At 46.3% G+C, this 27,420-nt stretch overlaps 1 protein-coding gene across 2 annotated transcripts in view; it reads right to left on the bottom strand.

Annotated features, from left to right (window-relative positions):
- LOC143928077 (complement factor H-related protein 1-like) overlaps nucleotides 1–27,420 on the bottom strand; it is a 603,696-nt gene that overhangs the window by 378,821 nt on the left and 197,455 nt on the right. For both annotated transcript variants that reach the window (XM_077452692.1, XM_077452693.1), the window contains exon 4: nucleotides 3,539–3,730. In XM_077452692.1, the coding sequence (XP_077308818.1) occupies nucleotides 3,539–3,730 (192 nt within the window). The remainder of the gene's footprint in view (nucleotides 1–3,538; nucleotides 3,731–27,420) is intronic.

Here is a 27,420-nt window from a genome sequence, read left to right as displayed (position 1 = left end):
TCATCAGTGCCACGTGTCATCAGTGCCACGTATAAGTGTCATCATTGCCACGTATCAGTGCCATCTGTCATCAGTGTCAGGTGTCATTGTCCTGGTGCTGCAGGGCCTTCAAAAGTATAATAGGTAGTCAACAAGTTAGATGTGTAATTTATGCTCCTAGAACACCTGATGGCGCTCCCTGCATGTTGGGCCTCTCTATGTGGCCAGGCTGTGAAAAAGTCCCACACATGTGGTATTGTAATACTCAGGAGGAGTCGAAGAATTCTTTTGAGGGTGTCATTTGTGGTATACACATGCCATGTGAGAGAAATAACTTATTACAATGACAATTTTGTGGAAAAAAATTAAAAGTCTTAATTTTGCAAAGAATTGTGGGAAAAAAATGACAACATCAAAAAGCTCACCATGCCTCTTACTAAATACCTTGGAGTGTCTACTTTCCAAAAAGGGGTCATTTGGGGGATATTTGTACTTTCCTGGCTTGTTTGGGTCACAAGAAGCGAGATAGGCCACCAGTACATCAGATGTGATCAATTTTGTGCGATTCGCACCGCAGCTTGTAGACTCTCTAACTTTCACAAATACCAAATAATATCCACTAATTCGGATTATTTTTACCAAAGATATGTAGCAGTATAAATTGTGGCCAAAATTTATGAAGAAAAATTAATAACTTGCATAATTTTGTCACAGAAACAAAGAAATATGCGGGTTTTTTTTCAAAATTTTCGGTCTTTTTTCATTTATAGCGCAAAAAATAAAAACCCCAGAGGTGATCAAATACCACCAAAAGAAAGCTCTATTTGTGGGAAAAAAAAGACAAAAAATTAATTTGGGTACAGTGTTGCATGACTGAGTAATTGTCATTCAAAGTGTGAGAGCATCGAAAGCTGAAAATTGGTCTGGGCAGGAAGGGTGTTTAAGTGCCCAGTAAGCAAGTGGTTAAATTACTACACCATGGAGTGCCTTCTTTCCTTCCTATAAAACCGCTTACCAATATCTGACTAAGATTTGGTGTGTGATCAGGGGGTCACTCCAGCGGAGGAGACTAGGACCTGGAGCAGTGTTAATACTGGGAGGAATGTGAAGTGGAGCAGCTGATAGACAACGGTATTAAGGCTGTTTTTGCCTTACATAAGGTGAGAGGATAGGGGAATTACTCTGTATGAGCTGTCAAATAACGGCTATTAAGGCTTATTTTACCTTTTTATGAGGTGAGAGGCTTGGGGAATCACTCTGCATGAGCACTAGAGATTGATCACACGGAGACACTGAAGCTTCTAGAGGAATTTTCAAGATAAAAAGTACATTTTATATACAACTATATTGATCAGACCAAAATGAGGGACAAATGAGGAACAATGAGGGACAGAGGGACATTGCTGCAAATCAGGGACAGTTGGGAGCTATGGTATATAGTATGTAAATATTAGTAGATGTCTCTGTCTAGCTGTGTTGAGTGGCAGATGTACAAGGAGCAGACACCAAAGGAACAAGTTGACAATATATCTTGCAATAAAGTCCCAGCACAGGAGACTGGCAAAATATTTATAGACCGTACAGGTAGATACAGTACAAGCATAAATAAGGTACGCTGCCCCTTTAACAATCCATATATCTGTTTCATACGCTGTAAGCCAAATAATAATGTGAGGTGAATAAATATAAATCATATAACTTAAACAAGTCAAACTAATGAAAAAATAAATATAATATGCAAAAAAGTCAGTGAATAAAACCCATGAGGTCCATCCTCCAATGCATGTTCTGTGTCCTCTTCTCTCCCTCTGGCTCCACCCCTGACTGACTGTGCCCGACACCTCCTGCTCTAAGACCCCTTTCACACTGGGGCGTTTTTCAGGCGTTTTTGGGCTAAAAATAGCACCTGAAAAACTCCTCCCCTTCAGCCCCAGTATGAGAGCCCAAGTGCTATCACACTGGGGCAGCCGAAAAGCACAGCTAAAAAGAGGGTAAAGTGCCGCTAAAATTAGCAGCCAGCGTGTAAGGGCTCTAAGTCAGTCAAATGTGCCGGGCTGAGGAAAACGACGAGTTACAGCACCTTATTATTGTCTCAGGAGGCAGCAGAAGGCAGACAGTTTTTATGGACTGTGAATTTACAGACATTTGGAAACTGTGGTCTGCACCCAGCCCAAAAATTCTGTGTCCTGTACTGTATGACCAAGAAAAGTTAGTGGTGCCTAAGCACTACCCTATAAAATGTACCCTTTGTCTTGAATCCCTCCTTAAAAAAGCATTCTGCATCACATATAAAGCCTTATAGCTGTATGTCTGCAATGTGAGAAGAATAGCATTGAGCCTCTGACTGCTAGTTTCATGAGGTTTGGATTGAGACTTGATGATGTCATTACTGTGCTACCCTCTGTTCTCATTGCTGCAGAGAAATCTGTACCTGAGGACCTACAGACAAACATCTTTCTGCTTCTGTTCCATTCATTCTGTGGATCTTTGCTTTCTGAAATTTCCCTGCTATCAGTGGTGGCCCATCCACAGAGGGCACCCCCCCCCTTATCCTGATCTACATACAGGGATGCCAGACCATGGATTCCAATAGGGAGGTTGAAGCACGTGATTAGAGCCAGAGGCACTGTGCTCTGTACCCACCCAGTTGTGCAAATTAATATTTGCTAATCTCACACTAATCCTCCTCCCGGCCAAACAGGAAGCGGGTTATGAGACCCGTTTCCCTATTGGCCAAAACACCAGGTGATGCTATTGGACGCCCAGGAGGAGGGAGGAGGAGGACAGCGGAGAGCACGGTCAGAGGAGAAGACCCACTGACCCACCAGCCACCACTGATAGCTCCCCCACAGTGGCACTCCCCGGCTCAGATGGGAGGGAGGAGAGATCGGAGTGAGGAGGTAAGTAGGCCATCCATTTCTAGCCCCTGCCTGCTATTGCTCAATTATTTCTCCATCAGCTCCCAGGAAGGCAGCTCTGAGATAAGTAAAGAAGGCCTTTCCTCTGCCAATATGACCAGCTCTACATAGACATGCTGTGAAGTACAAGGCATGGTAAGTTGGGAAGATCAGCTGCAGGGAGTCCACAGGCAGTACTAGATAATGGCCCTTTGCTTGCCTTTCTGGACACAACACGACACATCAGGATTCTCATCCTCTTAAACAGCTCACTGCCATCGTTCTGTTGGTCATGCAGGAGTATGGTTTCTTTAGACAGAATTACAAAACCATCACCAGAGAGATTTCCATACACAGGGATGATATAGACGATTGCTCTGAGATCCTCCAAATGATTTCAGTATTTCCCATAACATTATTTCTCCCAACAACATCAATGGAGCACCTATGTCCAGCACCACTCAAAACAGAATAAAAGATTATAGACTAATAAATATGTAAGTAAATCAAACTTCTAAGTAAATTTAGTTGAAATGGCCATACCAAACTACTTTGTATGAATGTATTCATTTCATTTTCAAAAGGTGAAGTCTGTTATTAATATAATGTCTGACTGCACTGATGAAAAAAATAAGTCTGCATTAATATTAGAGTTTACTTACTATAACACTTTGGCTCAGGATTCCATCCAGTTTTTGTACACGTTGTTGTTCCATAGTATTTTCTGTCTGGAGATAGAAACCCAGGATCACAGTAATAATAAATATAATTATAATAAGCCTCCGGACTTATTGGAAAACGGTACGGATCTCTGATATATCCATTTGGTAGGTTAGGTTGAATACATTTTTTGCCTGTAGAAAAGAAATAACCCACATTTAGTTTTAGAAGAATACAATATATCAAAATAATTTTCCTATTATGTAAATATTTATGCTTGCTGTATTTAAACATAACATTTCATATTTCTGATATGTGCCTGCTGTTCCATGTACTTATAAATATAAAAAAATGATATTCTCTTTGTATTGCTTCCTTTATGTGAAGCCCCAGGTGTTCCTGCCAGCCCCTCTGCTTTCCTAATAAAAACTGACCACGCTAGGCATGAACGCACAACGTGGTCAGTTCTATAGCTTTGCTGAGAACTCAGCCTGCTCTGCTCCAATGATCTGACCTCTGCTAAAAACACCTGCACTCTGCGCAACCGTTCAATGGGCAGACAAGTGTGCTTCAGTTTCTCCTCCCACAGTTCTCTGAGCTTCTTATGCTTTTTATAGCTATACATAAATATTTTGCCTTTGATTTCTATTTTAAACTGAATAAGTTGTTTTACAAGGTGAGGGTTCACATATACAGTGCTTTAACTATCTATAGGTTTTCAGTAATAGCCAAATTTGTTCTCCATTACAGCAAACTTTTAGATAGGAGAACACAAAGATGGACTTTTCAGGAACCAATTATAAAAAAATACATAGATTTTATTAACCACTTAAAGACTGGCTCACACCAATATACGTCGGCAGAATGGCATGGCTGGGCAAAGTAACGTACCTGTACGTTACTTAGAATTTCCCGCTGTGCGAGCGTGTCTGCCTGGTGCCCGTGAACGTGTCACAGAGCTGAAGAATGGGGAGATGCCAGTGTAAACACAGCATCTCCCCATTCTGCCTAGTGACAGGACACTGATCGTCTACTCCCTCTCATCGGTAGCAGCGATCAGTGTCATGTCACTGCTAGGCCATTCCCCAGACAGTTAGAATCACTCCCTAGGACACACTTAACTCCTTCCCTTCCCCTAGTGGAGCCAGCTGAAAAAATTAGGAGCCAGTTATTTAAATCCTCTGCCCAGCGCCCAGAACTGCATGTCTGGGGCATCGGACAATAAGAATTGCTCATTCCTGATGCCAAGAGAAAAAGACCATATTTAAAAAAAAAAATATCAACTTTTGTTTTGTTATAAGATTTTGCAAATATGTTTTTTTTCTCCTTCACTGATGTGCTTTAGTAGGCTGCACTAATGGGCACTGATGGGGCGGCATTGAGGTTGAAACTGATGGGCACTGGCAGGTGGCATTAATGGGCACCAATAGGCAGCACTGAGGTGCCACTAATGGGAACTGGCAGGTGGCACTGATGGGCAGCACTGGCAGGTGGCACTGATGGGCAGCATTGGCAGGTGGCACTAACTGGCATTGGCAGGTGGCACTAACTGGCAGGTGGCACTGGATTTCACTGGCTGGTTGCACTGCTTGGCACTGGCAGGTGGCACTAACTGGCATTGGCAGGTGGCACTGGCAGGTGGCACTGGCAGGTGACACTGGCAGGTGGCACTGATTGGCACTGGCAGGTGGCACTAACTGGCAGATGGAGTTGGCAGGTGGCACTAACTGGCATTGGCAGGTGGCACTGGATTGCACTGGCAGGTGGCAATGGGTGGCAGAGATTGGCAAGTGGCACTGGATTGCACTGGCAGATGGCACTAACTGGCACTGGCAGGTGGCACTGGATTGCACTGGCAGGTGGCACTGATTGGCACTGGCAGGTGGCACTAACTGACAAGTGGTACTAACTGGCAAGTGGCAGGTGGCACTAACTGGCATTGGCAGGTGGCACTGGATTTGCACTGGCAGGTAGCACTGCTTGGCACTGGTAGGTGGCACTGGCAGATGGCATTAGCATGTGGCACTAACTGGCATTGGCAGGTGGCAATAACTGGCACTGGCAGGTGGCACTGAGTAGCACTGGATGGCACGTGGCACTGACAGATGGAATTGGCAGGTGGCACTAACTGGCATTGGCAAGTGGCACTGGATTACACTGGCAGGTGGCACTGCTTGGCACTGGCAGGTGGCACCAACTGGCAGGTGGCACTGGCAGATGACACTAACTGGCATTGGCAGGTGGCACTGGATTGCACTGGCAGGTGGCAATGAGTGGCACAGATTGACAGGTGGCACTGGTTGGCACTGGCAGATGGCACTAGCAGATGGCATTGGCAGATGGCACTAACTGGCACTGGCAGGTGGCACTGGATTGCACTGACGGGTAGCACTGGATGGCACTGATTGGCACTGGCAAGTGGCACTAACTGGCACTGGCAGGTGGTACCAACTGGCACTGGCAGGTGGCACTAACTGGCAGATGGCATTGGCATGTGGCACTGATTGGCACTGACAGATGGCATTGGCATGTGGCACTAACTGGCATTGGCAGGTGGCAATAACTGGCATTGGCAGGTGGCACTGGATTACACTGGCAGGTGGCTCTGCTTGGCACTGGCAGGTGGCACCAACTGGCAGGTGGCACTGTCAGATGGCACTAACTGGCATTGGCAGGTGGCACTGGATTGCACTGGCAGGTGGCAATGGGTGGCACAGATTGACAGGTGGCACTGGTTGGCACTGGCAGATGGCACTAGCAGATGGCATTGGCAGATGGCACTAACTGGCACTGGCAGGTGGCACTGGATTGCACTGACGGGTGGCACTGGATGGCACTGATTGGCACTGGCAAGTGGCACTAACTGGCACTGGCAGGTGGTACCAACTGGCACTGGCAGGTGGCACTAACTGGCAGATGGCATTGGCATGTGGCACTAACTGGCACTGGCAGGTGGCACTGATTGGCACTGACAGATGGCATTGGCATGTGGCACTAACTGGCATTGGCAGGTGGCAATAACTGGCAATGGCAGATGGCACTGGATGGTACTGGCAGGTGGCACTGGCAGGTGGCACTGGATGGCACGTGGCACTGACAGATGGCATTGGCAGGTGGCACTAACTGGCATTGGCAGGTGGCACTGGATTGCACTGGCCGGTGGCACTAGATGGCACTGCTTGGCACGTGGCACTGGATTGCACTGATTGGCAAGTGACACTGGATTGCACTGGTTGGCACTGGCAGGTGGCACTGGTTGGCACTGGCACTAACTTTCACTGATTGGCAAGTGGCACTGGATTTCACTGGTTGGCACTGGCAGGTGCCACTAACTGGCACTGGCAGATGGCATTGGCAGGTGGCACTAACTGGCACTGGCAGATGGCATTGGCAGGTAGCACTGTCATTGGCAGGTGGCACTGGCATGTGGCACTAACTGGTATTGGCAGGTGGCACTGGATGGCACTGGCAGGTAGCACTGACAGGTTTCACAGCCGATAGTGTAACTGTGAAACTGAATGCTCCCTGCAGTGCTGCACTGTGTGAAACTGTATGGAGAGAGAGAGAGGAGCTGACACATTCAGCGTGATGTCAGAGGTGGGCGGGACCCGGCAGCTATCCAGCCAATGAATGGGCTGCTTAAGAAAGGGGAGGGGCCACATACACGTATCGGCCCGCCCAGATCCCATCCCATTGGCTGGTGTTGGAAAGCAGGGTCACACCCACCCCGGGTTCCGCCCCCCCCCCGACATTCAGCCTCAATTTTGACAGCTCCTCTCTACATACAGTTTCACACACTGCGGCGCTGCTCTGCCAACAGTGTGTGGAGAAGGAGGAAGATGTCAGAGGCTGCTGAGCTGCTCTCTTCCTGCTCCATCCCGACTACCAGACAGTGCTCTGTGTCTTGAGGTACCAGACACAGAGCAACAGAGGCACCTGTCAGTGAAAAAAAACCAGGCGCCAGGGCACAATTTCTAGTCGCAATGGCGACCTGGCGCCTGGGATTTGTCAAGCCCTGGGTTAACCCATTCACTGCCAGTGACATTTTTACAGTAATCAATGCAATTTTATGGCACTGATCACTGTATTAATGTCAATGGTCCCAAACATGTGCCAAAATTGTCCGATATGGATGCCATAATTAATAAAAATGCCATAAAAATATCCCCTATTTTGTAGACGCTATAACTTTTGTGCAAACCAATCAATAAACGCTTATTGCAATTTTTTTTTACCAAAAATGTAGAATACGTATCGGCCTAAACTGAGGAAAAATATTATTTTTGATATATTTTTTGGGGATATTTATTATAGCAAAAAGTAAAAAAAATATTGCTTTTTTTTCAAAATTGTCGCTCTATATTTGTTTATAGCGCAAAAAATAAAAACCACAGAGGTGATCAAATACCACCAAAAGTGAGCTCTATTTGTGGGGAAAAAAAAGAACTTCAATTTTGTTTGGGAGCCACGTCGCACGACGTGCAATTGTCAGTTAAAGCGACGCAGTGCCGAATCGCAAAAAGTGGTTAAACACATAATACAATTTTTTTTTTCCCATTAAAATATTGCAGATAAAGTGCAACAAACTAGATGCATTGAGCTGTAATATGAACAAAAGCTCTATATGTTTTGCAAGTGATTGCTTCTTCGGGAGCTTGTTAATTTATTCTAAGGGAGAGAGAAACATACACAATCAATAAAATTGACATTAATAATCTTAGATAGAGAGTCTCAGAAATTTGCAGGAAGTACCAAAAGGCCATCAGAAGAGGACTCCAGACATGGCATGCATAAGGTGGTGCAGATCACACGTGGGGACGTGCCTAGTACAGAACGTCTTAATATATATAAGAGGTGATAGTGCCAGAAATAAGGTATCCAATGCCTACTGTGGAATGGGAGAAGAGAACCCATAAAGGGTTAACTGAGGTGAATGGAATAACAAATTCCATCCAGGGGATAGAAAGGGAAAGGTAGTCAAATGATAACTCCTAGACAACCTACCTTATTGAAAAAATATATGATGTTTTGACATGGATCTAAATGTTACATATTCATAATTTGGAGACTTTAGAAAAGGAACTGTATTTAGTGATAAACGTCGCCTCCTGTAGAGTGTATAGATAATAACAGTGAGGCAAATTTCATTACAAGTAATCCAACTGTGGGGTTGTTGGATGGTAATAATTAAATAGTCTCACCTTATAATGCTGGTAGAAATATATCAAAAGTATAGACTCTGTATCAAGATAGAGGGAGTTATATCTAAAATAAATCACCAGTAAGGATGAGCCGAACACCCCCCCAGTTCGGTTCGCACCAGAACCTGCGAACAGACCTAAACTTCGTGTGAACTTTAGAACCCTATTAAAGTATACGGGACTCGAACGTTCAAAATCTAAAGTGCTCATTTTAAAGGCTAATATGCAAGTTACTGTCCTAAAAATTGTTTGGGGACCTGGGTCCTGCCCCAGGGGACATGTATCAATGCAAAAAAAAAAGTTTTAAAAACTGTAGTTTTTTCAGGAGCACTGATTTTAATAATGATTAACCACTTCAGCCCCGGACCAATTGTCAGCCTAAGGACCAGAGATCTTTTTACAATTTCGCACTGCACTGCTTTAACTGGTAATTGCGCGGTCATGCAATGTTGTACCCAAACAAAATTTGCGTCCTTTTCTTCCCACAAATAGAGCTTTCTTTTGATGGTATTTGATTGCCTCTGTGATTTTTATTTTTTGCAATATAAATGGAAAAATACCGAAAATTTCGAGAAAAAAAGATATTTCTACTTTTTGTTATAAGAAAAATCTAATAAACTAAATTTTAGTCATGCATTTAGGGCAAAATTTATTCAGCCACATGTCTTTAGTAAAACAAAATGTCAATAAGCGTATATTTATTGGTTTGCGCAAAAGTTATAGCGTCTACAAACTAGAGTACATTTTCTGGAATTTACACAGCCTTTAATTTATGACTGCCTATCTCATTTCTTGAGGTGCTAAAATGGCAGGGCAGTACAACCCCCCCCCCCAAATGACCCCATTTTGGAAAGTAGCCACCCCAAGGAAATTGCTGAGGGGCATGTTGAGCCCATTGAATATTTCTTTTTGTCCAAAGTGATTGAATAATGACACAAAAAATTAAAAAAAGTTTACAAAAAGTTGTCACTAAATGATATATTGCTCACACATGCCATAGTTATATGTGGCATTGCACCCCAAAATATATTCTGCTGCTTCTCCTGAGTATGAGGATACCACATATGTGGGACTTTTTGGGAGTTTAGCCGCGTACGGGACCACGAAAACCAATCACTGCCTTCAGGATTTCTAAGGGTGCAAATTTTTGATTTCACTCCTCACTACCTATCACAGTTTCGAAGGCCATAAAATGCCAAAATAGCACAAACCCCCCCCCCCAAATGACCCCATTTTGGAAAGTAGACACCCCAAGCTATTTACTGAGAGGCATGTTGAGTCCATGAAATATTTTATATTTTGCCAAAAGTTGCAGGAATATTACAATTTTTTTTGTCACTAAATTATATATTGCTCACACATTCTATGGGCATAAGTGAAATTACACCCCAAAATAAATTCTGCTGCTTCTCCCAAGTACGAGGATACCACATGTGGGGGACTTTTTGGGAGCCTAGCCATGTACGGGACCCCGAAAACCAAGTACTGCCTTCTGGATTTAAATATAAAACGCTACCAAAAAAAACTGTTAGCGATCGTAGGGATCAGGCCTGACTCTGCGAACGCTGCAGTTATGTGTTTAGTGTTTTGTCAGTGACAGTGATCGATCAATACTGCACTTGGGTGGGCTGGGCGGAGGGGTATCTGGGCTGATCCCGCTAACAATGCCTTTTTTTGGAACCCTAAACTGCTGGGGACGCTAGTATAGATCTGATCAGATCAGATATTGATCTGTTCAGATACTATACCACTACGGGAGATTTATGCTTTGCGCGTGGGTGTTAGTGGTACTGGCACTAACCTAGCGCTGCCTGGGGCGGCGCAGACCCTAACCCTAAAACCTAATTGATCAGGGGGTTAAACCTTTATTGGGTAATAAATGGTGAGTGCCCTGATGCTATAAAAAGCAAACGAACTAACCAGAGTCACCCGTAACACTTATACGGTGATCACTGGTGAAAGGGTTAACTAGGGGCAATCAGGGGGTTAAAATCTTTATTAAGTAGTATATGGGGGTCCCTGGCGCTATATAAAAACCTGACGGGGAACCTAAATAACTAACTGGCTAACCAGCGTCGCCAGTGGCACTTATACGGTGATTGCTGGTGAAAGGGTTAACTAGGGGCAATCAGGGGGTTAAAACCATTATTGGGTAGTATATGGGGGTACCTAGCGCTATAAAAAACCTGGCGGTGAACCTAAAAAGAATAACTAGCTACCTAGCGGCACTAGTGACACTAATGCAGCGATCAGAAAAATGATCGCTTAGTGACACTGGCAAAAGAGGGTGAAAGGGTTAACTAGGGGCAATCAGGGGGTTAAAACCATTATTGGGTAGTATATGGGGGTACCTAGCGCTATAAAAACCTGGTGGTGAACCTTAAAAAATAACTAGCTAACTAGCGGCACCAGTGACACTAATGCAGCGATCAGAGAAACGATTGCTTAGTGACACTGACAAAAGAGGGTGAAAGAGTTAACTCTAGGGGCAATCAGGGGGTTAAACCTTTATTGGGGGGGTAGGGGGCTACCCTGGACCTAACACTAACTGCCCTGACAGTTTTTACTGTCACAACTGACACTAAATGCAGTGATCAGTAAATAAATGATCACTGCAATCAGTGACACTGTGACTGGGAGGGGGATCGGGGGGCGATCGGGGGGGTGATCGGGGGGGGGGGGGATTTGTGTGCCTATGTGTACCTACATGTCAGTGTAGTGTTGGTGCACACTTACTTTCTCTGTTCTCCTCGCAGTCCGGTCAAAAAGACCGCCCCGAGGAGAATGACATCACTTCCTCCCTGCCTGTGTTTACTATACACAGCGGGGGAAGCTTCTCATTCGCCAGGAGCGATCGAGAGGGGATGGCCAGAAACCAATGGCCATCCCCTCATCCCGGATCGCTCCTGCAGCGAAACGGACCGCCACATCCAGCGGGAGGGGGTCCGATCGGACCCCCACCCGCTGGAAGGCGAGCACGTACATGTACGTGCTTGTGCCTGTCGGTACCATTGCGCCGACGTACATTGCCATGCGGCGGTCCTTAAGTGGTTAAAGTACCTGGGGGGTGTCTATAGTATGCCTGTGAAGGGGCGCATGTTTCCCGTGTCATTTCTGCAGAAAAAAAAGTCATTTAAAATCACCTGCGGCTATAATGAATTGTCGGCTCCCGTAATACAGAGAACACTCATTGAAAGTCATTGATAAAAAAAAAGCGTGGGGTTCCCCCAAATTCAATTACCAGGCCCTTCAGGTCTGGTATGGATATTAAGGGGAACCCCACGTCAAATAAAAAAAAAAATGACGTGGAGTCCCCCTAAAAATCCATACCAGACCCTTTATCCGAGCACGCAACCTGGCAGGCCGCAGGAAAAGAGGGGGGACGAGAGAGCAGCCCCCCTCCTGAACCATACCAGGCCACATGGCCTCAACATTGGGAGGATGCTTTGGGGATCTGTGACCCCTCAAAGCACCATGTCCCCATGTTGATGGGGACAAGGGCCTCATCCCCACAACCCTGGCCGGTGGTTGTGGGGGTCTGCGGGTGGGGGGCTTATCAGAACCTGGAAGCCCCCTTTAACAAGGGGACCCCCAGATCCCAGCCCCCCCTGTTTGAAATGGTAAGGGGTACAAAAGTACCCCTACCATTTCACAAAGAGTGTAAAAAATTGTTAAATAGGACAAACACACTTTTGAAAAATTCCTTTATTAATCATCTCTTCGGGGTCCAGCGATGGTTGATCTGATCCAGCGCAGCGCATTAATCCCTCTTCTGTCTCCACGGAGGAGACACTGCGGAATCCCGGCAGCCTGACGCTTCCCCAATGATGTATGGGTGACCCCGCCCCCTCTGATGTAAGGCAGAACGTCTGCCTTCTACTACCTCCTGAGACAATAATAAGGCGCTGTAACCCGTCATCTTCCAGGTTCTGATAAGCCCCCTGCCTGCAGACCCCCACAACCACCAGCCAGGGTTGTGGGGATGAGGCCCTTGTCCCCATCAACATGGGGACATGGTGCTTTGAGGGATCCCCAAAGCACCAACCCCCCCATGTTAAGGGCATGTGGCCTGGTACGGTCCGGGGGGGGGCGCTTGCTCATCCCCACACCCTTCCTGACCGGCCAGGCTTTGTGCTCGGATAAGGGTCTGGTATGGACCTTGGGGGGACCCCCACGCCATTTTGTCAGCATAGGGGGGTTCCTCTTAAAATCCATACAAAGACCCAAGGGCCTGGTGTACTCCCGGAGGGGAAACCCATGCCGTTTTTTTTAAAAGTTGCTTGGCCTGGGGCGAATTAAAGTTGTGTTGTAAGTTGCCCCAAGTCGTGTTGACAAGTCGAGTCCAAGTTGCCTACAAAAGTCACGTTGGAAGTCGTGTTGCCCCTGTGTGAACCGTCTCTGAATGTAGCAACAGAGGTGTTGAATCTGTGCTATAAGCCAAGGTGTCTACTTATGGGGCTGAGCTTCCTACCATTGCTTGAAGTGTAGATATGGTCATTAAATCTCTGACATAATTGACAAATAGTTTTTCCTACATAGAATATATATGTGAATGGAGGCTTTGTTTAACATTTCCTCCTTGCAGTGCTGCAAGACTAAGTTAAAGGACAATTACCCCTAAATTTATATGATCACAAAATCATAAATTTCACAGCAAAAAAAAAAACAGCCAGTGGCATAGAGCACTGATTGGGGGGGTAGTATAGCAGCTCCGACTGGTGCTGACAGTTTTTTTTTTTGAACGGAAAAAAAAACCAATAGTGTGTACCAGGCTTAAGCCTGCCCTAGTTCCTGCCTTCTGTGCTTGCATAAAGGCATTATATAGTAAGAACGTGATGTGCAGGAAAATCAGAGCAACACTGCAATAAATGATCTTTAAGACTAGGGTATGATTTGGTGTTTAACCATTGTCAATGTTCACCGTAGTTCACATGTTCTGGTTGTGGTATTATTTGCAGTTTGCAGACTAGATATTTCCTTTGTGCCATTATTGGGCGTCATGCACACAAGAAGTTTGCTTTGATTCTCTGAATGACAAAACTCCTGGCAGAAGAAATATGTGCCTAAAGCCATATATTGCACACATATTTAGATACGTCAAGCGTTTGAACGTTAATGGCTTCCATTGGCAAGAAAATTACTTTATTCTGGCCATTGGAATGCATTAAAACTAAAGCGCTAGACGTATCTAGCATATACAGTAAGTGTGTTTATTGTTTTTTCTGCACTTTAGCTCTTCTCCTGAACAAGCCTTTGTTGGGTTTTGTTTCAGTCTGTAAATGTTCCTCTTCTAATAGGCTTGTAAACGTCCGTGTGTGCATGGAAACATAGAATTACACAGAGGTGCTTTTACAGGCTGAAAAAAAAAAGCTTCAAGCCTCATACACACTATCAGTTTTTTTGCTGAGTTTTTCCTTCAGATTTATCAAAACCATATAATATGAGGTCAAACCTTAGGAGTTTCAGTTTGTATACAATCAGGCAGGCCCTTGTACTACATGATTTTGGTAAACCTGAAGGAAAAACTCAGCAGAAAAACTGATAGTGTATATGGGGCTTAACGCCTGTAACAGCTGCATTTTTTAAGCTCTGTGTGCATGAGCCCTTAAGTGGAAATAATTATCCATGCTGATTTGCCTAATCAGTGAAAGCTGGTTGTTAAGGAGCAGGGCGGGAAGCCGGTCGCAGCGTCCTTAACAACCGTTGAGTCATCAGCTGTCAATGGGTTTCCCCGCTAACAGCTGAAAAAAAAAAAAAAGTGGCAGTAAAAAAAATGAAGAAAAAACAGCATAGGGTCATCGCCACCCAAGTCCATACCAGGACTGGTCTGGTATGGATTGTGAGGGGAACCCCAAGCCAATTTTTTTTAAGGGTCCCCCCAAATCCATACCAGGCCCTTATCTGAGCATCCATCCCCTCAGGAAAGGGGGGGGGATGAGCAAGTGACCCACCCCCCTCCTGAAACATACCAGGCCACATGCCCTCAACATGGGGGGGGTTCTTTGGAGCGGGGGGATCACAAAAATGGGGCATTAGCTGTGTTCACAAAAATGGGAATGAGGCCAGCGATACATGAATGGAAATTCAGCCAGTTCAAAAGGGACCGGCCAAAATTCTATCCATGTATGCGCAGGCGATCGGGGTATGTACAAGTCAGAATACAATAGCTCAGTGGGATGTGGGTGGGGGAATTTTCCATTTTTTACGTTCAACCCGGCTGATTGAATGAAAAAAAAAAGCCAGCAAATGCAGAAAAGGATCTTTGCTGTTTCCTGGTTAAACTGACTTGGATAAAGGTGGACATTTGTCCGTTTACATCTGCCTGTCCATAGACATACTACATTGTAGTTATGACAGACGGTTCCTGAGTGAACGCCTGTGTAAATGACCATGGAAGGGAGGATTTAAAGAGTTTTTACTTTTGCTTTATGTATCTATCTGCGTTATAATAACATTTCCATAGCTTGGTGCATTGAATATGTCTGCAGGTTAAAACAAGACATGTCCTGCTCATTACGTTCAAACAAAAATAAAAATCCTAAACCAGCAGCTGATGAGAGGTTTTTGAATATTTTGAAAATTGTGATAAAAATTAGCCCTTTTCCTTGGAAATCATGAAGATTATTTGATATAGGACAAAAACATGGGATGAAATGCACAGCAACACACATGAAAAATTGTCAGGCTGCATTTTATTGCAGCATAACACATGGTGATTGCATTTCTCAGGTGCATTGGATTGACATTCACAATTAATTAATCAATTGAGCCATATTTGGGTACGAGTTCACCTGTCCAAATGCTGAATGTTTAGGGCAGGTTTGTCAAACTCGATTTTTTTTGGGACGTATCAGCAGTATGGTTACCCTCAAAGGGTCAGTCGTGTCTGGGGTGTGCTATGTACAGAATGTAGGGTTTAGGGCTGAGTTATGTACAAAATGAAGGGTTTAAGGGTTTGTACTACATACAGAGTGCAGGGTTTAGGAGTGCACTACATACAAAATACAGAGTTCAAGAGTGCACTACATACAGAGTTTAGGGGTGTGCCATGTACAGAATTCAGTATTTAGGGGTGCGCTACATACAGAGTCAACAGTACAACCAGAAAAAATTGAAAAACAGTCCAAACAGAAAAAAAATTATTACCTGTGACTAGTACAGTTTAGAAGCATAGAGAACACTCAAATGTTGCTTTAAAAAGCACAGAGGTACAGTATTTCAGAGTCAAAGTCCACAAGTCATCCCTGAGAAGAAAAAGGCAGGAACAAGGCTAGAGAAAAGCATAGCTAGACCACACAACTAATATGAGTGGTTGAATTAAACTTAGTACAGTATAAAATGCTACAAAAGAAATGCGCATGCGTGGAGACCTAGCTCACGGCACACCCACGACCCGCTGAACACATCAGCAGCACCCATTACCTTCCGTGATTCCAGGGTACTTCTCAGCCAGGGGGACGGAGACCTAGCTGTACGGACATATTGCCTTAGACCTCTGCTCCACGAGGGCTAAACGCTAAGATGGCGGCAGACCTCCTTCATCTAGCAGCAAAGCATGCTCCCGCAAACAACTGCAGCTAACACAGCCTGATTCCCAGGGTGAGTCCGACACCAAATTCTCCCTCTCCTCCAGGCCAGCAACAGATCTGTCAGCCCCCCAGCACTCCTACAGCAAATAAAACGCATACTACATAAGGCTCTCAAGCAAACTTCAGAGCACATTACAAACAGCCTCACCAAAGAAATTAGAGAGCTGGGCAATCGCACTGCTGCGTTGGAAATAAGAGTCGATGAAATTGAGACTATCACACAGGACTACATGACTGAACTTGAAAACCTTAAAAGAAGAAAATGTTACCCTACAATCCAGACTCGAAGACTGCGAAAATAGAGCGAGACTCTCTAACTTGCCTATCAGAGGCATCCATGAATCCATAATCAATTTGCAATCTACTGTGACTGCCCTGTTCCAGGAGCTACAGTCAGCTATCTCAATAGAATGCCTGGAGATGGATAGCGTGTACAGAGCCTTCATCCCAAAAAAAAATGTACGGGCCCCCTCTAGACATCATCACAAAGTTCAATTATTACCGCATTAAAGAAGAGATTCTGCTCGCAGCCCGTGAAAAGGATGCTCTCAACTTTTAGGGCCATTACCAACTTTTCACAGATCTGTCCCAGCTGACCAACACCAAGCGTCGAGCTATGAAACCCCCAACTCCTAGAATTGCAGTGACACCACATCACCTACCAGTGGGGTTTTCCGTTGTCGTTTTGCTTCCCCAAGGGTCCAAATACTGCTGCCGATCACCCGAGGAGCTGCAACACACCCTGCAAGAACTGCACTTAGTGGAAAACGATCCCAACGCCAGTGCTCTGGCATATTCAGTCCGGCCATCATACAGTGTCCGCCCCGTACTGCGCATGCACAGCACTTGCGCAGTACGGAGCTGAAGAAGCGTCAGAAAATCTCCGAAGATGAACGGCGCCTGCGCTGTGAGTCGAGGTGGTAGCCCCACCATCCAAGCGGACATAGGGCTGGGAAAATTAGAGGGCCCCTCGCGGGCTCGCTTTGCTCGCCACGCTTCGGGCTCGGCCTCGCTGCGCTCGGCACTTTTATATTCTAACTCTATGTCCACTTGGATGGTGGAGCTAGAACCTAGACTCACGGCCCAGGCGCCGTTCATCTTCGGCTATTTTCGGAATCTGTGTGTACTGTGCATGCACAGTACACAGCGGACACTATCCGATGGGGGACTGTATATGATAGGACACCGGCACTTCCCGCAGGAGAGCAACCTCAACCTCCCCATCCAAACCTCTACCATCCTCTGGAAAACTCAGCAACCAAGCTGCATATAACAGAGGCCGCTTCCCCTCTTCAACTAATGACCAAGAAGACTCCATGGCCTGAGGTTGAATCTCCCCTTTAAATTCTCTTTTTCCCTCATCGTAGGTTTGGGACACACCTGGTCGTTCAGTGCTTTTAGACAACCATCCCCACGCAAGTACCTTGCGCACTTTTGTTTGATCTTTGCTCTGTCTCTGTTTAACTTTTTCAAATACTTAATTCAGTTGTTTAGCCCCTGTTGGATGGTGAACATAACTTCTTGTCCCTAGAGGCTATTACAGACTCAGTCAGAAGTTATAAAGTCTATAGCCTTCCCATGACCTTTGATCCGCTCTGTTGAACTTTGGATTTAGTGTCCACAAATAAACCCTTTGAACTCCAACAAGGAACTACTACTTTCAGCAGAATCCACCATACAGTCTGACCTTGCCCAGCAGTAAACACCACTATACACCTTGTGACTATCAACAGCACCCAAGTACCATTGGGTCATAAGGCCTACTCGGACTTAGGGATGAGCTTCGTGTTCGAGTCAAACCCATGTTAGACTCAAACATTGTCTGTTCGTCCGTTCGGCGAGTTCTGAACATTATGGGGCGTTTGCGCCAAATTTGAGTGGCGCGTCACAGCCCATAATTCACTGTGGCATCGCAGTGCTTTTCTGGCCAAGCATGCACCATGACCCGCATGCTTTGACAATCACAGAGCCATCTGTACAGAGAGCCGTAATTGGCCAAAGTCAGGGTGGCTTTGGCCAATTATGGCTCAGGGGGTTTAGTACACACCCCACACTATATAAGGCCGCCTGCGTGGCGGCCTTGTGTAGTGTGTTGCAACAGCAGAGACAGATAGACAGAGACAGTGTGATTTCATTTCATTTGAGTTAGATAGAGCAGGCAGGAGGCTAGTCAGTTAGCTGCAGTGTGTATATATATGCTTCCTAGGTGTATAAATATATATATATAATGCAGATTTTGCGTTCTTGCTCTTCTGTAGTGGTTGTCTGCGTGCCCTTACCGCTGTATACACCGCTATTTCCACCTATATAGCTAGCTATATTTCTCTTTTTTAATAGAGCTTGCAGTCAGTTGTAGGAGATTGTGCGTGCTGTCTGCGTGCCCTGAACCCAGTATACACCGCTATATCCACCTATATAGCTAACTCTCTTGCTCTTTTTTAATAGAGCTTGCAGTCAGTTGTAGGAGATTGTGCGTGCTCTGAACCCAGTATACACCGCTATATCCACCTATATAGCTAGCTATCTTGCTCGTTTTAGATAGAGCTTGCAGTCAGTTGTAGGAGATTGTGCGTGCTCTGAACCCAGTATACACTGCTATATCCACCTATATAGCTAGCTATCTTGCTCTTTTTAAATAGAGCTTGCAGTCAGTTGTAGGAGATTGTGCATGCTGTCTGCGTGCTCTGAACCCAGTATACACTGCTATATCCACCTATATAGCTAACTATCTTGCTCTTTTTAAATAGAGCTTGCAGTCAGTTGTAGGAGATTGTGCGTGCTGTCTGCGTGCTCTGAACCCAGTATACACCGCCATATCCACCTATATAGCTAACTATCTTGCTCTTTTTAAATAGAGCTTGCAGTCAGTTGTAGGAGATTGTGCGTGCTGTCTGCATGCCCTGAACCCAGTATACACCGCTATATCCACCTATATAGCTAAGTATCTTGCTCGTTTTAAATAGAGCTTGCAGTCAGTTGTAGGAGATTGTGCGTGCTGTCTGCGTGCCCTGAACCCAGTATACACCGTTATATCCACCTCTCAATGTCAACATCAGTGACTCCTTCCCTAGACCCACCACATCCTCCTAAGGAGTCTCCTGAACTCTTTGAGCACAGTGTTGGGTACATGCTCCAGGAGGATGCCCAGTGTTTTGTAGGCTCTGATGATGATACTTAGCTAGAGGAAGGCAGTATCGTGAATGCAGAGAGAGGGGATGCTCAAGAAAGACAGCAATCTGGCAGTCATGTTCCACAAGCTGCAACATACTGCCAGGTTTGCTCCAGCAATGGAGAGGGAGGGGATGATGAGGGCACTGACTCCACGTGGGTGCCTGGTAGGAGAGAGGAGGAGGCACATGTCCAACGAGGCAGGATGCCCTCCGGGGGCCAGCTTAGGGGCAGCACACCGACTGAATCACACCGCAGAGCTCCGCCTGTGCAGGGCGCTGCCTCTGCGCGTTATTCTAAAAGTTCTTTGGTGTGGGCCTTTTTTGAGACGAGTGCATCAGATCGCACCGCTGCTATTTGCAACATATGTCTCAAGTGTATCTCGCGTGGCCAAAACATCAGCCGCTTGGGCACCACATGCTTAACCAGACATATGTTGATCTGCCATGCAGCTCGTTGGCAAGCGTACCTCAAAGACCCACACCAAAGAACAAAGTGGACCTCTCCTTGCTCCTCATCAGCTGGGATCTCCAACCCCACTAGACCTTCAGTCCTCTCTGAAACCTGCTCTGAGAGGAATGAAGGTGTGTCAAAGCCAAGTGCTTCCGGGCACTCTGCTAGCAGTACACCCACATCTGATTATAGCAGGCAAATTTCCCTGCCCCAGCTGCTGGACCGACGAAAGAAGTTCACTCCCAGCCACCCACATGCCCAGAGGTTGAATGCTAGCTTGGCTAAATTGCTAGCACTTCAACTGCTGCCTTTTCAGTTGGTAGTTCCTCAGTGGCAGGTCCCCAAACGCCACTTTTTCTCACGGAAGGCGTTTCCGGCTCTCTACCGGCATGTGGAAGGCAATGTCCTTGCCTCGCTGGACAGGGCGGTCAGCGGTAAGGTGCATATTACCGCTGACTCATGGTCCAGCAGGCATGGACAGGGACGTTACCTGTCTTTCACGGCCCATTGAGTCACTCTTCTGGCAGCTGATAAGGATGCAGGACAAGGTGAAGTAGTGTTGGAGGTTGTTCCACCACCACGCCTCCAAAATACTACTATTGGTTGTGACACACCTCTCTCCTCCACCCCCTCCTCTTCTTCTTCCTCCATGGCCTCTTCCAGTGCTCTGTCCTCAGAACCAGCGGTGCTCCGTAGGCGTTCCAGGGGCTACGCAAGTACGCAGGCAAAACGATGCCATGCCGTGCTTGCGCTGGTTTGTTTGGGGGACAGGAGCCACACTGGGGTGGATGTTTTGTCAGCTCTGTAGGGACAGGCCGAGAGGTGGTCGACGCCACGCCAGCTTAAAATGGTGGTTTGCGACAATGGCACCAACCTCCTCTCCGCCCTCTGACAGGGACAACTGACCCATGTGCCCTGTGTGGCTCACGTCCTTAACATGGTGGTGCAGCGGTTCTTGGGCAGGTACCCGGGTTTACAGGATGTCCTGAAGCAGGCCAGGAAAGTCTGTGTGCATTTCCGCCGATCATTTAATGCCTGTGCTCGGCTCTTTGAGCTCCAAAAGGAGTTAAACCTGCCCAAGAACCACCTTATATGTGACATGCCCACCAGGTGGAACTCAATGTTGGCCATGCCGCAGTGGCTCCACGCGCAGCAGAGGGCCATCAATGAGTACCTGTGCGACTACGGCACCAGGACAGGGTCAGGGGAGCTCGGTTATTTCTCACCACGCCAGTGGGGCATGATCAGGGATGCATGCACTGTCCTGTCACCGTTTGAGGAGGCCACAAGGATGGTGAGCAGTGACAGTGCATGCATCAGTGACACTGTACCTCTTGTCCACCTCTTGGAGCATACGCTGCATGGAATAATGGACAGGGCACTTGAGGCAGAACAGAGGCAGGAAGAGGAGGACTTCCCTGCCTCTCAAGGCCCCCTTTATCCAGACAGTGTTCCTGCTGTGCCACCCATCACACATGAAGAGGAGGAGGAGGAGGAGGAGGATGATTCTGTCAGCATGGAGGTGGAGGCTGGCACTCATCAGCATCAGCAGCAGCAGCAGTCTTGTAGGGATGATTTACAGTCCCAAGAAACCCGTGGACTTGTACGTGGCTGGGAGGAGGTAGCTGCGGATCATGTTGTCCTTAGTGACCCAGAGGACTCCGGACCAAATGCCTCAGCTAACCTACGCTGCATGGCCTCCCTGATCCTGCAAAGCCTGCGGAAGGATCCTCGTATTCTTCGGATCAAGGAGAGGGACCATTACTGGCTGGCCACTCTCCTTGATCCACGGTACAAGGGTAAGGTTGCCTACTTTATCTTGCCATCGCAGAGGGAGCAGAGGATGAGACATCTCTGGGAGGCCTTGCAAAAAGGTCTGTGCAACGCGTTTCCAGAGACTGGTAGGTTACAAACTCCTGGTCCTGGACAACGTGTTGCTGAGGCATCGGTCAGCAGGAGCGGTGGAGAAGGTGGCCGTTTGACCGATGCTTTTTAGTCCTCAGCCCCAAGGTATGATCGGTTCCAGCAACCATCGCCAGTGTCCGATTTACATGGTGCAGGAATACCTAGGGGCAAGGTCAGACTTGGACACCTTTCCCACCGAAAATCCTCTGGCTTACTGGGTCTTGAGGATGGATCACTGGCCAGAGCTTGCACAGTATGTAATTGAGCTACTGGCCTGTCCTGAATCCAGCGTTCTTTCGGAATGCACCTTCAGTGCTGCTGGTGGCTTTGTTACCGATCACAGGGTGCGCCTGTCCACCGACTCAGTTGATCTACTGACCTTCATCAAGATGAATCAGTCTTGGATCACCCACAGCTACCAAGCACCTGAAGCTGATGTAACCGAATAATTTTTTTAGAAATATCACATCCCTTCAAGACTGCCTATGCTGATGCTGAGTGACTGTCCTGTTATGTTGATTGTCTATCCTCTTCCTCCTCCGCTGATATGTTGGAAGAACATTTTTGGTTCTGGGTGATGCCACCAGCCCAATTTTTCTGCCCCTGTTTAACAGGGGCGTTTTAATTACAGTTTTTGATGCAATGCTTTGCAGCAGGGCTAATTCCTGCACTAAAACTAGAGTATATGGGAGAGGTTGCAGTGTCGTGGCACCAGCACCAGTGCCTAAGGCCCAATTTTTCTGCCCCTGTTTAACAGGGGCGTTTTAATTACAGTTTTTGATGCAATGCTTTGCAGCAGGGCTCATTCCTGCACTAAAACTAGAGTATATGGGAGAGGTTGCAGTGTCGTGGCACCAGCACCAGTGCCTAAGGCCCAATTTTTCTGCCCCTGTTTAACAGGGGCGTTTAATTACAATTTTTGATGCAATGCTTTGGAGCAGGGCTCATTCCTGCACTACAACTAGAGTATATGGGAGAGGTTGCAGTGTCGTGGCACCAGCACCAGTGCCAGCAGCCCAATTTTTCAGCCCCTGTTTAACAGGCGCATGTAATTACAATTCTTGATATAATATTTCACAGGAAGGCCCATTCCTGTGCCCACCCAGAGTAACTGTGAGGACTTATAGTGTTGTGGCACCAGCACCACAACCACCAAAGGTCAATTTTTCTACCACTGTTCAACAATGGCATGTAATTACAATTCTTGATATAATCGTTCACAGCAGGGCGCTCCAGTGCCCACCAAGAGTCACTTTGAGGGCTTACAATGTTGTGGCAAAACCAACACCTTGTTCTGCCATTTCTGCAGAGCATATAGGGCAGGCCCATACTTTCAAACATCCAACTTACAAACATCAACTTGCAAACGGAAGGAGACAACAGCAAGTGAGATGAAAAAAGACGGACAGCAAAACAAATTATACAGGGGTGATAACCCTTCCCTATGTTTTTCAAAAAGCTTAAAAATTGATTTTTTGACTGGAGCTACACTTTAAAAATGTACCAGTTGAAAATTACAAACAGATTCTACTTAACACAACAAACCTACACAGTCCCTGTCTTGTTTGCACCGCCTGTATACTGCTGTTCTGAGTATATAGGGTCTGGGGGGCCACACGTATTTCCTTTTTTTAATATGGGTACGGGGTTCCCCTTAATTTTCCTACAAGACCCAAAGGGGCTGGTAATGGGCAGGGGGGCTACCCATGCCATTTTTCTCAATGATTTTTAACCATATTGCAGAAACCAGATATAACATTAAAACTGCAAGCAGTTTTAAATGACGTTATTTCTGTTAAATGCTATTTTGTGCAGGGACTGTTCTAAACACGGGAAACACGTGGCACTTCACAGGCACACTATAGACACCCCCTAGGCACGATATTTGAAGGAATATTTCACTTTTTTTTCACTTTAATCGTCATTAAAATCAGTGCTCCTGCTAAAACGGCCATTTTTAAAAACATTTTAGGCATTGACCCATGTCCCCTGGGGCACAAGCCAGGCCCCCAAACCCTTTTTAGGACAGTATCTTGCATATTAGCAGTTAAAATTAGCACTTTTAATTTTGAACGTTCGAGTCCCATAGACTTCAATGGGGTTCTAACGTTCGTACGAATTTGGGGTCCGTTCGAAAGTTCTGGTGTAAACCGAAATAGGGGTGTTCGGCTCATCCCTATTCCTGTGTATTGTGTCCTTTGCACAGTGTTCACTAAAAAGTTACCCCAAATGCTGGTGTTCTGCTGATCCTATCCGCAGGCAGCTTTAGCAATTACAGTTGGTGTATTGTGTCATCTGCACAGTGTGCACCTAAAGCTACCCCAATTGCTGGTTTTCTGCTGATCCTATCCGCAGGCAGCTGTAGCAATTACAGTTGGTGTATTGTGCCATCTGCACAGTGTGCACCTAAAGCTACCCCAATTGCTGGTGTTCTTCTGATCCTATACAACAGGCAGGCAGCTGCAGTAATTAGATTTGGTGTATTGTGTCATCTACACAGTGTGCACCTAAAGCTACCCCAATTGCTGGTGTTCTTCTGATCCTATACAACAGGCAGGCAGCTGCAGTAATTACAGTTGGTGTATTGTGTCATCTGCACAGTGTGCCCCTAAAGCTACCCCAATTGCTGGTGTTCTTCTGATCCTATACCGCAGGCAGCTGCAATAATTACAGTTGGTGTACTGTGTCATCTGCACAGTGTGCCCCTAAAGCTACCCCAATTGCTGGTGTTCTTCTGATCATATACCGCTGGCAGCTGCAGTAATTACAGTTGGCGTACTGTGTACTCCGCACAGTGTGCACTTAAAGCTACCCCAATTGCTGGTGTCCTTCTGATCCTATACCACAGGCAAGCAGCTGCAGTAATTACAGTTGGTGTATTATGTCATCTGCACAGTGTGCACCTAAAGCTACCCCAATTGCTGGTGTTCTGATCCTATACTGCAGGCAGCTGCAGTAATTACAGTTGGTGTACTGTGTATACTCCGCACAGTATGCACATAAAGCTACCTCAATTGCTGTTGTTCTCATACTAATAATACTACAGGCAGGCAGTTGACTCTTCTAGCTGCAGTATATCAGTATATACATCCCAGCTTTGTGCAGCTACATCTCCCTGCAGGCCATTAGTATGTCTGGAAGGCCAACAAGGAGAGTCAGACAGTCACGAGCCAATAAAAGAGGGCAAGCAGGCTCTGTGTCTAGAGGCAACAGTGCTCCTCCTGGACACGGTGCATCTGCACGTGGCCATGGGTAGGGATGAGCTTCGAGTTCGAGTCAAACTCATGTTCGACTTGAACATTGCCTGTTCGGCGAATAGTGAACAATTTGGGGTGTTTGTGGCAAATTCGAAAAGCAGGGGAACACCCTGTACAAGTCTATGGGAGAAATCTAAAGTGCTAATTTTAAAGGCTAATATGCAAGTTATTGTCCTAAAAAGTGTTTGGGGACCTGGGTCCTGCCCCAGGGGACATGGATCAATGCAAAAAAAAGTTTTAAAAAAGGCCGTTTTTTTCGGGAGCAGTGATTTTAATAATGATTAAAGTGAAACGATAAAAGTGTAATATTCCTTTAAATTTCATACCTGGGGGTGTCTATATGTCTGTGAAGGGGCGCATGTTTCCCGTGTTTAGAACAGTCCCTGCATAAAGTGTCATTTCTGCAGGAAAAAAAGTCTTTTAAAACCACTTGCGGCTATAATTAATTGTCGACTCTAATACAGGGAACACTCATTGAAAGTCATTGATAAAAAAAAGCGTGGGGTTCTCCCCAAATTCAATTACCAGGCCCTTCTGGATCCAAATTAAAAAAAAATTGACATGGGAGTCCCCCTAGAAATACATTCCAGACCCTTTATCCAAGCACGCAACCTGGTAGGCCGCAGGAAAATGGGGGGGGGGACGAGAGAGCGCCCCCCCCGAACTGTACCAGGCCACATGCCATCAACATTGGGAGGATGCTTTGGGGGTCTGTGACCCCTCAAAGCACCATGTCCCCATGTTGATGGGGACAAGGGCCTCATCCCCACAACTCTGGCCAGTGGTTGTGGGAGGCTGCGGGCGGGGGGCTTATCAGAATCTTGAAGCCCCCTTTAACAAGGGGACCCCCAGATCCCGGCCCCCCCCCTGTTTGAAATGGTAAGGGGGTACAAAAGTACCCCTACCATTTCACAAAGAAAGTGTACAAAATAGTTAAATAAGACAAACACACTTTTGAAAAATTCCTTTATGAAAAATAAAAAAAAGATTCCAGCAGTGGTAATCCACTCTTGCTATCCAGAGACGGATGATCATCTCTCTGGGGGCCAGTGATGGCTGATCTGATCCAGCGATGGGTGATCTCTCCTTCCAGTCCAGTGCGCGCAGTCCATCCATGCATCCTCTGTCTCCAGAGTCAGAGGGGGGCGGGGTCAGGTGACGGGTGGCCCTGCCCTCCTCATATAAGGAACGTCAGGCCGCCAGCATCCCGCAGTATCTCGTACAGTGGAGACAGAGGATGCATGGATGGACTGCGCTGCGCTGGACTGGAGGGAGAGATCACCCATCGCTGGATCAGATCTGCCATCGCTGGACCCCGGAGAGATGATCATCCGTCGCTGGATAGCAAGTGTGGATTGCCACTGCTGGAATCTTTATTTTTTAATTTTTAATAAAGGAATTTTTCAAAAGTGTGTTTGTCTTATTTAACAATTTTTTACACCTTCTTTGTGAAATGGTAGGGGTATTTATGTAGCCCCTTACCATTTCAAACAGGGGGGGCGGCATCTGGGGCTCCCCTTGTTAAAGGGGGCTTCCAGATACTGATATGCCCCCCGCCCGCAGACCCACACAACCACCGGCCAGGGTTGTGGGGAATGTGGCCCTTGTCCCCATCAACATGGGGACATGGTGCTTTGAGGGGTTACAGACCCCCAAAGTATCCTCCCAATGTTTAGGGCATGTAGCCTGGTATGGTCCAGGAGGGGGGGCGCTCTCTCGCCCCACCCTATTTTCCTGTGGCCTGCCAGGTTGCGTGCTTGGATAAAAGGTCTGGTATGGATTTTTAGGGGGACCACTACGTCAATTTTTTTTCAATTTGACGCAGGGTTCCCCTTAATATCTATACCAGACCTGAAGGGCCTGGTAATTGAATTTGGGGGAACCCCATGCTTTTTTTTTTTTTTATCAATGACTTTCAATGAGTGTTCTCTGTATTACGGGAGCCGACAATTCATTATAGCCGCGAGTGATTTTTAACCCTTTCATGACTAAGCCTATTTTTGGCATTTGGTGTTTACAAGGTAAAATCCATATTTTTTGCTAGAAAATTACTTGGGACCCCCAAACATTATATATGTTTTTTTAGCAGAGACTCTAGAGAATAAAACGGCGATTGTTGCAATATTTTATGTCACACGGTATTTGCGCAGCCGTGTTTTAAACGCAACTTTTTGGGGAAAAGGGACACTTTCATGAATAAAAAAAAAAAAAAGAAACAGTAAAATTAGCCCAGTTTTTTGCATAATGTGAAAGATAATGTTATGCTGAGTAGATACCAAACATGTCACACTTTATAATTGCACGCACTCAT

The sequence above is a fragment of the Lithobates pipiens genome, unplaced genomic scaffold, assembly GCF_037356315.1.
Source record: "Lithobates pipiens isolate NorthernLeopardFrog02 unplaced genomic scaffold, aLitPip1_a1.2 Scaffold_23, whole genome shotgun sequence".
Lineage (NCBI taxonomy): Eukaryota > Metazoa > Chordata > Amphibia > Anura > Ranidae > Lithobates > Lithobates pipiens.
The sequence above is the reverse complement of the archived record's forward strand: the minus strand, read 5'-3'. Positions and strand labels throughout refer to the sequence as shown.